Raw genomic sequence first — 16547 nt, forward strand, 5'->3', positions numbered from 1 at the left:
GTAACTGTAAAGAATACAGGTCTTTTCAAGGACCAAGAAACTGGATATGTTAGTATGGAACTTTATGTTTTTAAAGCAAATATGTATTCAGGCTGGCAGTATATTCATGCTGATAAAGGTGGTAAAAATAAGAAAACAGAAATCATACCTTTTTAGAGCATACTACTACTATATATATGGAAATTGCCTAAAAGGTAAAAATGTACATCTTAGATTTCCGAAGGTTTTATTTTCAACTAGCAATTAAACCTAAGTGTAAAAGTGAGCCATGCAGTACCTTCACCTCTCAGCTACTGTGAAAATGATATGAGGGGAACAGAATTCTCTTTTTTTCCCTTTAAATATGTAATGCTCACAAGTCATCATGTGGAACTCAAAATCACACACAAAGGCAAATCATGAAGAAATGTTAAATATTTCAAAAGCCCTCAGAGGTGTGCCAGAAACGATGCCGCTTCTACAGCACAGAATCGTTGGAGGCCAAAACTAAAGCAGTAGGTGCCACTGCAACGTCTAGGTCCTTAATGCTGCTGCTATTCGTGTTTCTTTTTTTCATGTTGGGGTGGGGATTCAGGTCAGGGGCTTTGGTGGTCTCTCAGAAACCATGATTTCTGTAGGTTCAGTGATTAGCTTGGCTCCATCCCAGGCTGTTTTGAACTGTTCAGGAACAGGAAATTCTCTCTGGAAAAAAGCAATAAGAGCAAGATTATTTAAACCAAGGCTTTGCAAACTGATGGATGGCTGATTAGAGTCATGCTCAGTCACTCAGGTGTGTCTGACTCTTTGCAACCCCATGGACTGTAGCCCGCCAGTCCATGGGACTGTTCTTCTGTCCATGGTATTTCCCAGCCCAGAATACTGGACTGGGTTGCCATTTCCTTCTCCAGGCAATCTTCCCGACCCAAGGATCAAACCTGCATCTCCTGCATTGGCAGGAGCCACCAGGGAAGCCCTGTTACATGGTGGACAAAGACATTTTAGAGATCCCAAACCTGCATGGTCATATGACAGCTCTGTGACTGCCTGCCAGCATCCTCATTAATGCCAGAACTTACTAAGAACCAGGTGTTCTGTGGAACACCAGGTATGAATGAACTCAAGTTAATCCCTACAAGAACACCGCTGCTGCTGCTGCTGCTGCTAAATCGCTTCAGTCGTGTCCGACTCTGTACGACCCCGTAGACGGCAGCCCACCAGGCTCCCCTGTCCCTGGGATTCTCCAGGCAAGAACGCTGGAGTGAGCTGCCATTGCCTTCTCCGACAAGAACACTAAGAACTAGATATTATTGAAATGCCACCTACAGGAAACAGAGGCCTGAGAGGTCAAGCCTCTGAGCAGCCAGAATTCAAACCTTAGACATCCTCTCTTACCCATGACTCTGCACCAGACTCAAACATGCACAACCATCAACTGGGGACCTTGTTGAAAGGCAGACTCTGCCTCAGCAGATCAAGGACATAGGATGACAGTCTATGTTTTCAACAAGTCCCCAGGGGATGCTGAGGCTGCTCCCCAGTCACACTGATAAGGGCTTTGTCCCAGTGTTATATCTATCTACTCTTTGATTACTTATAAAAATGTGCTCCAAGTTGTATATACATTTGTTATACATCCTGTTTTCCTACTCTTTCCATCGGGAAATACACGCACACATGCCACCCAGATACACTACACACCATATCCTCCTCCCTCCCTCACACACTCACACATACACAAAGAAAAATGCAGAATAGGGAATTCCCTGGTAGTCCAGTGGTTAGGGGGCTCCCCAGGTGGCGCTAAGTAGTAAAGAACCCGCCTGCCAATGCAGGAGACATAAGAGATGCAGGTTCGATCCCTAGGTAGGGAAGATCCCCTGGAGGAGGGCATGGCAACCCACTCCAGTATTCTTGCCTGGAGAATTCCATTGGCAGAGGAGCCTGGTGGGCTACAGTCCATAGGCTCACAGGACATGCCTGAAGCGAATTAGCATGCCAGTGGTTAGGATTCTGGGCTTCCATTGCAGGGGGTGCTGGTTCAACCCTTGGTCAGGGAACTAAGATCCCTCAAGCTTCGTGAGCCATAAAAACCACATGAGTTTTTTTTAAAAGCATTAAAAATTGTAGACTAGACAAAATAAAATTAGCTTGGGGTCTCTCCTTTCCGTAGATAGTGAGTCCCCAGTCGATACAGAAGAGAGCAGAAAAGGAAGGTGAGGAGCAGTCTCCTTGCTTCTGGTTTTGTGGCCTCTCTGGACTTCCTGTACAAACCACAGTTTGAAGGGCTGGTGCTCATCTGTTGGTGAGATGTGATGTTTCAGTGGAAAACACACATGGACACATAGCTTCCTTGAAGTAGGATCCAGCTGTTTCTTTTGTAAGAGGCTATTTATTTATTTACTTTAAAGGGAAAGCCCTTTCTGTCATGAATTCTCAAGTGAAATTTGGAATGGAGTCTTTTCTTTTTCTTTTTTGGCTGCTCTCCTTGGACATGAATTTGAGCAAACTCCGGGAGATAGTGAAGGACAGGGAAGCCTCGTGTGCTTGTAGTTCATGGGGTTGCAAAGAGTCAGACACGACTTAGTGACTCAACAACAATTTCTTGGTTTGTGGGATCTTAGTTCCCTGGCCAGGGATGGAAAGTGGACCCATAGCAGTGAAAGCACCGAGTCTTAACCACTGGACCACCAGGAATTCCCTGCAATGGAGTCTTACCATGAAGCAAAGAAGCTACAGTCTGAATAAGTGTGTGTGTGTGTCCAATACCCCTTCTGGGGCTCTTCACGAGTAAACCAGGCTTGGCGTTTGCTCTTAAGCACCAAGCCAGGCGGAGAATGCTCCAGAGTGAAGGCCCCTCTTTGATCGTAACTGTACTACAGCTGTTCCCGATCTTTCTTGGCAGTGCCGTGATAGCAATGGGATGACAGATCTTCTCTGGGAGACTGATTTCTTTCGGATGAGTCATCCCCACCCTCCACTGCCAGATTACTATGCCCACGGCAGGACCTCTCTTAGCCAGGTGTGCCTGGCTAAGTTACGTTTTATCCCATCCTTCCCTGGTTCACTGCTTCCTTGTACAGTTAGGACCAGAGGGAATGATCTCTGGATTTATTTCTCTTTCAAGAAGCAAAGACTAGTAGGAAGAAATATTAATAACTTGCCACCAAATGGCAACAACCAGCAAGTCCACTACATTGTGTGACGCAAAAAGTGTATCTGTTTATACTTCCTTTTCAATGTGAGACTATGGGCTTGCACCTTTTAGAAACTGCTTTGGTGAGGAGAAGAGACAAAGAAAATACCTGGTAGCTTAGGTGAGTGTTTCTCAGAAGGCCACTGGATGGGCTGATGGCATCAGAATCATCTGGGATATATTAAACCACGGATTCCTGGACCCCATTCCAATCCTCCTGATTCTAACCTCTCGGTGCAAAGTTTGGGACCTGGTATTTTCATCATGTTTCCCAGCTGATTTTTTTTTTTTAATTGTTGACTGTGCCACGTGGCAAGTGGAATCTTAGTTCCCTGACCAAGGATCGACCTGCCTTGGAAGCACTGCATCTTAACACTGCATCAACAGCCAGAGAAATCCTTAGCTGGTTCTCATGCTGGGTTTGAGAACCACTGTACAAATAGGTTCACTTATTATTACCTCCTTTCCCTCTGCTTGCCCCCAAAGCATTTCTCCTTCTTCCCTTTTGCCCCTACCATGTGTCAGTCCCTCAGTCGTGTCCGACTCTTTGTGACCCTGTGGGCTGTAGCCCTCCAGGCTCCTCTGTCCATGGAATTCTCCAGGCAAGAATACTGGAGTGCACTGCCATTCCCTTCTCCAGGAGGTCTTCCCTACCAGGGACTGAACCCAGGTTTCCTGCATTGTAGGCAGATTCTTTATCCTCTGAGCCACCAGGAAGCCCACGCCCCCATCATACCAAAGGAAAATAACAAGTCCTAGTAAAATAAGCTCAGACACCTGGTCTACTATTTGATGATGATGATGATGTGTTAGTCACTCAGTCGTGTCTGACTCTTTGTGACCCCATGGATTGTGGCTTGCCAGGCTCCTCTGTCCATGGGATTCTCCAGGCAAGAATATGGGAGTGAGTTGCCATTTCCTTTTCCAGGGGATCTTCCCGACTCAGGGATTGAGCCCAGGTCTCCTGCACTGCAGGCAGATTCTTACCATCTGAGCCACGAGGGCCCTTACTATTTGATGAAAGCTAGCCCATTAAGGTGGAGAAGGCAATGGCACCCCACTCTGGTACTCTTGCCTGGAAAATCCCATGGATGGAGGAGCCTGGTGGGCTGCGATCCATGGGGTCCCTAAGATTCGGACACGACTGAGCGACTTCACTTTCACTTTTCACTTTCATGCATTGGAGAAGGAAATGGCAACCCACTCCAGTGTTCTTGCCTGGAGATTCCCAGGGACTCGGGACCCTGGTAGGCTGCCGTCTATGGGGTCGCACAGAGTCAGACACGACTGAAGCGACTTAGCAGCAGCAGCAGCAGCAGCCCATTAAGGTAATTATTAGGAAACCACTTTGAGAACCACAAATCCAGGACTGGGCACAGTCAAGAAACTAACAGGGGAGCCCAATTGTGAAAGGCCATTCTCTTGAGTTCCTTTCTTAACTGCACATTTTTCTACACAGGAAGCTCAAAGGTTGGTAGGTGACTAATCAGTCTCTAAGAATGTTAATCATGAAAACTTCTTTACAGTCTTCTAAAAGGTACTTACATAATCACCATCCTGAGGGATAAGTATATTCATTTCAGATGACTTGGCACTCACAATCTCACAGTCTAACGCATCTTCACTGAGGTATATGTGGCAGCCTTCTGTCTTATTAATGGAAATTGTTGGCACTTTCCCCATTACCTGAAATAGAAAAAAAAAATCTAGGGCCAAAGCAAATAAATAGAAATTCCAATATCCCCAAATAAGTACAGTCCACGGGCCTAAGCAAGCGTTAGGAATAGCTCGGTCAGGGCTGGGGAGGTTGGTTGACGACAGTGTCTCCAAGGTGAATTAATAGGTGTCATTTGGGGACAGAATGAATGGACTACACCAGGGGATTCTCAAACCTCACGGTCTCTTTCCTGACACAAACAAAGGGACTAATTTGAAAACAGCAGCTAAATGTTCAGAAGATGCTTCACAACCCTATTAGTGGAAATGAAGCATATATTTGATTTCATGATAAAAGAAACAAGATGCTTTTGCTTTTATGTGCTTAAAATTTTAGTTTTGACACATCTCTAGGAAACTTGGATGAAAACACGCATGAATACTGTCCTTTAAGAGTAAATTATTATGTAAATGAGTAGATTTTTTCCCTCAATCTAAGTAAGAATAAGTAAAAATCACTACAATTCTTCTCACATAAGTCCTTTGCTAGATAAAAATCACACTGGCTGAATGCGGAGCTTAAATGAGATAAAGAGTGTCTAGGTATTTTGAAATGTATTCATTTCAGGAGCCCAAACTGGAGACTTGGTTCAGGCCACTCATTGTATGGGTAAATAGTACCATACACAAGAGGAGGTGGTTCTTTGTATTATTACAAATATCAAGTGCTATAAAAATTCTGATCAGTTTAAAATTTCTTTTTTACAGTCCTGTTTTCAGACATAGCCACCCCCCACCTTGCCCCCCCACCCCCAAATCTCTACAGGGACAGACTGTTCCCCCAATGACCATATTACAACTCTATAATTTTCCTTCTTGTAATGGTAACTGAAGCGATAAAAACATCTCCTCTTTCACTCTGAAGAAAAGACTGGGTTGCAAATTAAAGAGCAAGGCTTGTGATGGTGCAGGTGATGTAAAGAACTCCTTGGGGGAGCCCAGCCAGGCCACCACACTGCTCTGTTTTCTCCTCTCCCCGTAGAAACTGGACACTGAGTTGGAACTGAGCCACAGCGAGGGAAAAAAAAAGGCAGAGGTAGTTTAAGGTCAGCTAAGCAACAAGGCTTTGCCATAAATAAAATAAAATAATACCTATATCTATATATCAAGAATGTGTCAGCAGTAATGTTTTGACAATTTCTAGATTTATTTTATAATGATGGAGAGCATTTCCATACTGCCCAGAACTGTATGAATACCTGGCAAGCAAAGGGAATGCAAGTAATTTGTCAGGGTGTCTTAGGCAATTCATTTATGAGACAGAGCGGGGTCTCATGAGGATAGCACAGTATGCAAAGGCGTTTTAGTTTTGTTTATTTATCACTGTATTACCTTACAAATGCTAGAACATCTATGAAAAATCTGAAAAACAGTACAATTTAAAAAAATAGTCCTGATAGGATAAGAACTGTCATTTCCACAGCATCTTAGTCAGTATTTCCTTAGAGCAAATTACATACAATATATGCCTTTTATCCCTTGTAGTCTGTAAACCTTTTGAGAACAGAGATTGTTTCTTATCAGGAGAACTGGACTAACAAGTAGCTTCTCTGTTGAGTGACAGGTGATATGTGACCTTGCCCAGGCCAATGCTGTAGCATGTAATGCATGTATCTGTATTAACTTTCTTCATTTTTCTATAAAAGTTTTCAAAATTTCCACATAATATCTTAAGTCTCTTCTCTCTCCCACAATTTGTACTATTTTTTGAATAACTGAACTAAATCACACGAATCCATGTCCTTTTCTTCCTTTCAATCTTTTAAAATTAATTAATGTGGCTGTGCTGGGTCTTAGTTGTGGCATTCAGGATCTTTTTATAAAAAGTTATTTATTTATTTATTTTACTGTGCCGGGTCTTCGTTGCTGTTCGCAAGCGTTCTCCAGTTGCGGCGAGTGGGGGCTACTCTCTCGCTGTGGTGCTCAGGCTTCTCGCTGTGGTGGCTTCCCTTGCTGCAGAGCACGGGCTCTAGGCAGCATGAGCTTCAGCAGTTGCAGCACACGGGCTCAGCAGTCGTGGGTCCTGGTCTCTAGAGCATAGGTTCATCAAAAGTTCTGGCACATGGACTCAGCTGCGCCTCTGCATGTTGTATCTTTCCAGATCAGGGATTGAACCCATGTCTCCTGCATTAGCAGGCAGATTCCTCACCACTGAGCCACCATGGAAGCCTGGGCATTCAGGATCTTTAATTGCATCATGTGAATTCTTGGTTGCAGCATGTGGGATCTAGTTTCCTGATGAGGGTTTGAACCTGGGCCTCCTGAATTTGGAGCATGGAGTCTTAGCCACTGGACCACCAGGGAAATCCCCTTGAAATCTTTTAAATAGCATTATCGAAGTAAAATGTGCAAACATAAAATTCACCTACTTTAAGTGTACAGTTTAATGGTACTCAGTAAATTCGTGTAACCGTCACTTCAATTCAGTTTTAGAATATTTCCATCATCCCCCAAATATCACCATTGCCCATTTATAGTCAATTTGTCCTCATCGCCAGGCAGCCTGCACTAATCTGCTTTCCGTCTTCATTGTGTCCAGGCCCTTTTAAAATAGTTTATTAAATGTTTTAAATAGGTAATGAAATTCACTTGGTTTGAACATCCAGAAGTTTGAGAAGTGTTCAGTAAAATGTCTCTCTCTTGTTCCTGAGCCAGGCTGCCAAGTTTCTATCCCTCTTGGACAGATAACCATGATTCATCCTTCCAGATTATTTTAAGGCTCATAGCTTCGAAAAAACTAGGATATATTTCAAACATGGGAGCACACAAAGAATAATAAAACAAATATGCATATACATATATATATGTCTGTTAACCAGCTTTATCAGAATTTAACTTTTTGGCTTATTTGCCTTATTTTTAGAGCTATAATCTTATACTATAGTAGAAAGGCCCTCTATACCATCCACCATCTCCCTGTGCTCCCTTCTTCCCTCCACAGACTTAACTACTCTTCTGAATTTTGTGTTTACAGTTCACAGCAGGCTTGGCTCCTGAGGTGAACTCGAGCCTACATGAGTACATTTCACATGTGCATACTGTTTTGCATGTCTTTGATCTTTATATAAAGGGACATATTATACAATGCCTGTTGTTCTGTAATTTGCCTTTATCACTCAAGGTTGCTTTTGAGATTTCCCTGTTTTTAAACATGTAAGTGTATTCAATTATTTTAACTATTATACAGTATTCTATTAGGTGGATTTATTTGTTCATTTACCAGCTGTTGGACATTTAAATTGTTCTGGGTTTTATTGCCATTATGAATAATACTGCAATAAACAGTTTTACACGTCTCATCAACATATGTATTGGAGCTTCTTAGGTGCACACGCCCAAGAGTGAAATTGCTCAGTTACAGGCTATGACTGTCTTTGACGTTATTAGATGGTGCCAATTTCTCTGCATGGTGAGTGTAATAACTTTGCTCTTTCAACACTGATGTATCAGGATTCTCGTAACAACTTTCATACCAGGAGACTTTTTAATATATAGGCAGTCCTCAAATTGCACAGTTCTGACATGCATGAGTTTCAGCTCACAATCCCTTTGCAAAGTAAGCACAGCCTGAATTCAAAACTGATGAGCATAAGAGGACATACCCAATTAATCTGCATTTCTTCTTCTAGTAGGCAGGTTATGCATATTTTCATGTATTTATCAAACACTTCAGTTTCTCCTCCTCTGAATTGCCTTAATATTCTTTGTCCATTTTTCTATTGGGTGGTTAGTCTTCTTCTATTTGATTTGTGTTAACTTTATAAATTCTGGTTATAAGTCCTTTTGGATAATCTGCATTGCAAGTATCTTTCTTCAATTCATGCCTTGTCTTTTAGCTTTGCATCTGATGTCTTCTGTTGAACACATATATTTTAATGAGGTTAAATTCATTTGTCCTTTTCTTCTATATTTTATTCTCAAAGTTTAAAAGTATTTCTTTTCACAATTAGGACTTCACTTTTCATGTACAGTATGAGGTAGAGATTAAATGTTTTTTCTCTGCATGGAGGGTCCTAAAATATATCTCCATGTATGTGCCAACTATGGAATGTACTACTTCAGTTAAAAGAGGCAGTGGTGAAAAGCTTAGTAAAGCCAAAGAGAACCATCTATAAAACTGGAAGCCAAGTCTAACAAACATTATCAGGAAACATCAGATAATAAGGGGTGATTAACAATATGAAAAGAGTATAATCAAAGACGGTAGTTACAGTTGGCCAAAGTAAGAAGTCATTTAGCTTTGGGCATATTATAAAATCCCATTTGGCTAAATTAAAATTGCTTAAACAGTGCAGATTTTCTTCTCTTTTGCAAATTCAATTCCAATCCTACTTTCCAGGTTGTTTTGCTGATAACCTCATTGACTCTTCAGAAAAACTTTATCCAGAATCACTTTTTTTTCCTGAGGGAAAAACATCCTCTTTGGCAGGGTACTATGATGCAAAGTGAATCTCTTACCATTTTGGTTCATTCATTAGTTGATTCATTCCAATCACTCACTCGATCAAACATTTACTGAACACCTACTGTGTGCTGGTATTATGCAAATTTATGGAACTGTAAAGATTAATTAGCTGTTCCTGAAATAGAAGTGGTAAACTTGTAATTGCTGTGCAAAACAGGGTGGGTTATAAGAGGGTGAAAAGGGGGAATTAACACTGTCCAAGAAGTAAGAGAGGGCTTCAGAGAAGAGGTGAAGACAGAGCTGTGTCTAGAGAAAAGACAGTAAGAGTTTTCTAGTTGGACATGGAGGGCCCCTTGTAAACAGAAGGGATGGTCTGGTGGTGGCTGGGCAAGGTTGAAAGGACCACTTACCTGCATTTGAATGTCCTTGGAGTTGATCACTTCCACAATGCCCACCACATTGTCAAACACCAGGCCAAACTTCTTACAGTTGTCTAGGAAAACAAAACAAAACAAAATCCTAAATACAGACAGCATATTTATAAAAGCAATTTATCATAATGAGTACAGATCCATAGTTCTGCCCTACCAATTATAATGGAATTTATTTTCCCTTTTATCTGCAGAGTAGACTTGCCGCACTTGAAAATGTAAGCCACCTGTCTCAGTGCAGTCTCTGAAATCACAAGGTCATTCCTGTCCTCTTGGTATTCCTAAAATTAAAACACAGGCAAATATTAAATATAAGGACAGACAGAAAATGAAGTCCACTGCATACTGAAGTTACTGTGGGGCATTCACCAATTAGAGCTTCTCAGTATGTTCTTTCTTCAGCAACCTTTTTCTTACAGACTAAACCACAGGACTTCCTGTCTCTGTGATGTTGGGAATGGTTACTTGGAAGGCAGGGGGGGGGGGGTGGCGCGGGGGGGGGGGGCGGCGGCGGGCGGGAGGGTAGGGGTCAGGGTCCACTTGTGAACAGTCAGGCGTCAGGCACTAACTAGTGGGTAGGGGCTGGGCCAGGGATGTGAGAGCTTTTGGTTAAGTCCAGATGCTGAGTCTGGAGTTGATACTGTAGCAATATCTGCAAATAGGAGTTGGGTACATAGACTAGCAATGGTCCAAGTCCCAGTGTATTTTCAGAGCACAACAACCTTTCTGGGGACTTTGTTCCTCCACCTTTAGGGAAGCCCCCTGGATTGGCAGGGTTTCCCTGATGGCTCACATGGTAAAGAATCCACTTGCAATAATAAAGAAGACCTGGGTTCAATCTCTGGGATGGGAAGATCTTCTGGAGAAGGGAATGGCTACCCACTCTAGCATTCTTGCCTGGAGAATTCCTTCCATGGGCTACAGTCCATGGGGCTGCAAAGAGTCTGACATGACTGAGTAACTAACATTTTCATACTGGATTGACAGGGGGTACCAGCTTCCATCCACATACAAAGTGTCCTGTCCTGCTCAGACAATGGTGAAAGTGATGGGTGACTCAGTAGGTTATATCAGCGCCTTGGTCAGTGGAACAGAATGAAACATCCTACAGTAGATCCTACAGTAGATGGGGCACAGATTAAAATTCACTGACAGAGGAGTCAGATTCATAGAGACAGAAAGTAGAAAGGTGGTTGCCAGGGGCTGAAGAGAGGGGGAGTGGAGAATTACTGTTGAAGGCATACAGAGCTTCAGTTCTGACAGATGAAGAGAGTTCTGTGGATGGATGGTGGTGATGGCTGCACAGCAGTCCGATGGTACTTAATGCCACTGAATGTACACGTCAAGGCTAAGATGGTAAATTTTCTGTCATGTGCACTTTACCAGAGTTTAAAGAATAATTTTGAAGAAGTTGAAGAAAAAATACATGAGAAGAATGAAAACCAAAAAACACTTATGGAAGCATTCAGAAAGGCCTTGGTTTCTAGAAAGCGACTTGTGTCTCTGTCTTTTCACTTAGAAATCCTTAGTGCTACTGCTAAGTCGCTTCAGTCATGTACGACTCTCTGACCCCATGGACTGTAGCCTGCCAGGCTCCTCTGTTCATGGGATTCTCCAGGCAAGGATACAGGAGTGAGTTGCCATGCCTTCCTCCAAGGGATCTTTCCGACTCAGGGATCAAACCCGTGTCTCTTACACTGCCTGCACTGGCAAACATGTTCTTTATTACTAGCACCACCTGGGAAGCCTTAGAAATCCTTAAGGCCTTGGCAAACAGTTTAGCCATTGCTCCTTTCATTGGAGTGTATCAGGAATACAGTTAAAGGGCTTCACTCACCACTCTCCATTTCTTCCCTTCCAGCTCTAACACAGGAGTGTGTTTCTTAGAAGGATGAGACTGGGGAGACTTGGGGCCTGGAGTGTGGCTTTTCGTAGGAGATGGAGATTGTCCTCCATGAGCCCGTAGGTTGGGATTCTTGTATGTCTTCTGGTCATCTGTAACATGCCGGAGTCCTGGGAAGGTAACACAGAGACACATTTCTTTACATCATATGCAAAGGGAAACGTCCCTACTTTTTGGATGAACATGATGTAAACGGCCTAAGAATTTTTAGTAATGTTATTTTAGCAGTTGAGTGTTTTCTCAAGGTTAGTATGCAGAGCCTGAGACCTGCATATGTTTAGAGTTGATATAAGCACTGTTAAGTAGTTTTTAATTGGAGGAACTTCTTTTTGGAGATAAGATGATAGATAAAATTATGCAAAAAAGCTACCTCACCAGAAAGAATTCGATGATTTACTTCTGTTGTGGCCAAATCATTACCTAGATATAGTCTAAAAAGTTAGGGCATTTCAGCAAACATAGGTCAGAATCGATTTAACGGTTATAAGTTCATTCTCTTCCTTTACAGATGAGGGGACAATGCAGCCAGCTGGAGCCAGAAAAACTGTTCAATTTTTTGGTCCTTGGCTCCCAGCCCAGCGCATAAGAACACTTATACCATAATTCCTATTGCCCATACAAAACAAAAATATATTTGCATAAGGTTTTTGGAAACATGACTTTATTCAGTTCAGTTCAGTCGCTCAGTCGGGTCTGATTCTTTGCAACCCCATGAACCACAGCACGCCAGGCCTCCCTGTCCATTACCAACTCCTGTAGTTTATCCAAACTCATGTCCACTGAGTCGGTGATGCCATCCAACCATCTTATCCTCTGTCGTCCCCTTCTCCTCCTGCCCTCAATCTTTCCCAGCACCAGGGTCTTTTCAAATGACTCAGCTCTTTGCATCAGGTGGCCAAAGTATTGGAGTTTCAGCTTCAACATCAGTCCTTCCAGTGAACACCCAGGACTGATCTTTAGGATGAACTGGTTGCATCTCCTTGCAGTCCAAGGGACTCTCAAGAGTCTTCTCCAACACCACAGTTCAAAAGCATCAATTCTTCGGCGTTCAGCTTTCTTTATAGTCCACCTCTCACATCCATACATGACTACTGGAAAAACCATAGCTTTGACCAGACGGACCTTTGTTGACAAAGTAATGTCTCTGCTTTTTAATATGCTGTCTAGGTTGGTCATAACTTTCCTTCCAAGGAGTAAGCGTCTTTTAATTTCATGGCTGCAATCACCATCTGCAGTGATTTTGGAGCCAAAAAAAAAAAAAAAAAGTCTGTCACCATTTCCACTGTTTCCCTATCTATTTCTCATGAAGTGATGGGACCAGATGCCATGATCTTAGTTTTCTGAATGTTGAGCTTTAAGCCAACTTTTTCACTCTCCTCTTTTACTTTCATCAAGAGGCTCTTTAGTTCTTCTTCACTTTCTGCCATAAGGGTGGTGTCATCTGCATATGTGAGGTTATTGATATTTCTCCCAGCAATCTTGATTCCAGCTTGTGCTTCTTCCAGCCCAGCATTTCTCTTGATGTTCTCGGCATATAAGGTAAATAAGCAGGGTGACAATATACAGCCTTGACATACTTCTTTTCCTATTTGGAACCAGTCTGTTGTTCCATGTCCAGTTCTAACTGTTGCTTCCTGACCTGCATACAGGTTTCTCAAGAGGCAGGTCAGGTGGTCTGGTATTCCCACCTCTTTCAGAATTTTCCACTGTTTATTGTGATCCATCAGTCAAAGGCTTTGGCATAGTCAATAATGACTTTATTAAGTGTATGATTAAAAAAAAGTAACCATTCACTATGAAGACAAAGGTAGTTCAATGATATAATTCTTTGACAAGCCCATACACTGCTTGAGGACAGAGGTTCTAAATACTTGATCTTGATGCCTTGGTTGGAGCTGGTGTTGGAGTGTCAGGGGCTGAAGTAGTGATACAGTGCATTGGTCAACTTGAAACTAGAATCCCTTGAGTTCTTTTTGATCCACCCAGAAGCCCACTGAGCCCACGATCTCATAGTTCCCTGTATACTGGAGACTGAAATGGAATGATGTATCCATCACCGTGGGCTCCAGGGGATCTGTGTGCCTGGAGCCAGAGGGAGACAGCCTCAAGGCCTGGTTTTCTCACCTTTTGTAATTGCCTCCCCTTGGTTAAGTTGTGCAAATAAAGCTGAGCGTGAAGGAGAGGACGGTTCTTTTATGCCCTCACTCTCAAAAAGCAGAGGTGGCCCTGGAGGAGGTGGGGGAGGCGGGGGTGGAGGAAGGCCAGGCCCAAGGGAGAGGACAGACAATGCTGACGCAGTTGATGCGACCGGACCCTGCGGGAGAGAGAAGATGGAAAGCACGTTACTGAAATGATGCCCTTGCTGAGAACTGAGATTCTGCCAGCATCACTGAGAACCTGTTGTCAGTGAGAGACTGGGGTTTGAGATTCACAGAGGGCACCTAGGAATACACCTGTGCATCATGGATCTGTTTCCAAAGACCTGGGACCGAGTGGGGGTTTGTCTTGGGAACACAGAGCATGACGTAGAAACTGCATGTGCAGGAGCTTGCCCGCTCAGTTCAGTTGCTCGGTCGTGTCCCACTCTGTGACCCCTTGGCCTACAGCACGCCAGGGTTCCCTGTCCATCACCAACTTCTGGAGCTTGCTCAAACTCATGTCCATTCAGTCGGTGATGCCATCCAACCATCTCATCCTCTCCTCCTGCCTTCAATCTTTCCCAGCATCAGGAAAACAAAGCCATAGGTTCATGTCCAAAGCTCGGGATATGAATGAAACTGGGCTTTGGCCAATTGATAATCACAAGAAAAGAGTGGCGCAACTGATAAGAGGATTCTTTGGGGACACGGAATAGCAACCATCCAATGAGAGGGAGGGAGGTGAAAAAGTTTCAGTGGTTAGCCTTCTGAGCAGCTAAGAAAAGAAATACTGAAACATTCTACAGGACTTGTTTTTCAAGTATGTAAGCCTCAAACTGAACCCCAAGTGAGGATCACATGTGACCGGCATGTCTGTCAAACACGCAGGTGATCAGGGCCCGGGATCCTTCTGATGATTTGGTTCGTCTAATGCTAACTGTTTGTAAACCAGAGAAAACTGTATTTTTGCCTGATCAAGGCTCATGCTTTCTCTCTTCTCTGCTATGCAAAGTTCAATCTTTGTTTTCAATATGAAGTTCTAACAAATTCAGATGTCACTAAAAGGTGATTGATAGAAAATAGAGGGATTTGTCTCAATGTTTTGAGAGGACCCCATAGACAAAGTTGTCACAGAGTTTAAAACTAGTAGGATAGAAACACACATACACTATAACCTGGTGTTATACACCGTTTTATTTTTAAACCCGGAGAAAAGCTGTATGCCTATGATAAAGAATGGTAAGTTAGTTCAATTAAAAGATCAGAAACTTTGAAAATTGAGAGTGATGAACATGCAATTGAGGCTTATATTAATATGTTTTCAATACCAAACACAATGTGTAAAACATCAACATTACTGCTAAGTATTAACAAAGACAGCAGACCCTTATTTTCATAAACATGGAAGTATTACAAAGTGTCAATATCAGGAACTTTTTACCTGTGGTACTTTTCAGTTGAAAAATCTACACTCTTTTCAAAGTACTTATATAATCCCTATTAAGTGAGAATTATCCTGAAAATACGAGGTCCTTCTCTTATTGAGAATGAGTATCTTTAAAACTGAGTAGGCTGGGAGTTCTCGTCTCTTGAAATTGTAATTTGTAATTTTTTTGTTTGTTTGTTTATCAGGAAGAACTCCTGATAAACGTCTGACTCCATTGGGATTCTTGGGTCAAGTAGAAAATAACTGCACAGTTCATGAGACAGACCAATTTTTTTTCAGTATCTTAAACACTCCCTATTTTGTTACTGGGGTGAAATGTGAGAATTTGCTGGGAATCATAAACAGCATAAAATACAAGATTTGCACATCTAACACTATTCCAGTCCTCGGTTCCAGACACTCAGAGCCACAACATATTACTCTTACTCATAAGCATATCATAACTCAGTCAGTGAAGGGCCAGGCCCCTCCCCCACATCTGAAACCCTGCAGCTTTAAAGATCTCCTGTTTTGTGGAAAGGGGAGACGGGCTTCTAAATCTTAGAACGACTTAGATGGTTCCCTCGCTCTCAGAATTCACAGCCTCTCTCCAAGAGCCATTAAAGGACACTGAAACCAATTAAGCCACATATTCAACTTCTTGGAACTATGATACATTCGGATGGCTGACCCGGGAACACCAAACAAAGGATTTACTGCAACAAATGTTGACTATAAAAGCCAAAAAAATAAGAGAACTCAGGACCAGTTGAAACTCTGCCTTTGGTTTATCCTTTGTATGTTCTGGCTCGTTTCTGGCTCCAGTAAGGGTGCAGCCCAGGCTCTATAGTTTCCAGGGTGACATGACAAGCAGCACTCAGGGGCTTTCCATGCACAGTGTCCTCGAAGGCAAATCAGGCATTCCCTTAGCAGGCTTGCCCTAGGCTGCGCCACACAATGAACTGATCTTTGCCACCTGCTCTTCTCCTGCAGGCATGTGGGACCAGAGCTCTCTGTGCTCTCCTTTGCCTGGCATGAGTGGCAGCTGCATCGACTGGAGTCACAGCCTGACACTGTCTTCAGGTGTTTCCTTAAGACAGGGGAGATGGTCAGGGAAGGGAAGGGAGCCAAGAATTCTGGAAAATCTCACACTTGCCAGGCACTGGTTGTTCCCACTCATTTAACAGATACTTAGTGCTCAGTGGGCTTCCCTGGTGGCTCAGAGGTTAAAGCGTCTGCCTGGAATGCGGGAGACCTGGGTTCGATCCCTGGGTCAGGAAGATCCCCTGGAGAAGGAAATGGCAACCCACTCCAGTACTCTTGCCTGGAGAATTCCATGGAGGGAGGAGTCTGGCA

At 43.1% G+C, this 16547-nt stretch overlaps 1 protein-coding gene across 1 annotated transcript in view; it reads right to left on the reverse strand.

Moving 5' to 3' along the window:
• Positions 1–209: 209 nt before the first annotated feature.
• Positions 210–16547, reverse strand: part of CAP2 (cyclase associated actin cytoskeleton regulatory protein 2) — a 134996-nt gene continuing 118658 nt past the window's right edge. Inside the window, 6 exon segments of the mRNA NM_001098979.2 lie at positions 210–681; positions 4718–4858; positions 9704–9786; positions 9882–10005; positions 11562–11737; positions 13752–13941. Of these exon segments, the coding sequence (NP_001092449.1) occupies positions 571–681; positions 4718–4858; positions 9704–9786; positions 9882–10005; positions 11562–11737; positions 13752–13941 (825 nt within the window). The 3' untranslated portion in view covers positions 210–570.

The sequence above is a fragment of the Bos taurus genome, chromosome 23 (assembly GCF_002263795.3).
Source record: "Bos taurus isolate L1 Dominette 01449 registration number 42190680 breed Hereford chromosome 23, ARS-UCD2.0, whole genome shotgun sequence".
NCBI lineage: Eukaryota > Metazoa > Chordata > Mammalia > Artiodactyla > Bovidae > Bos > Bos taurus.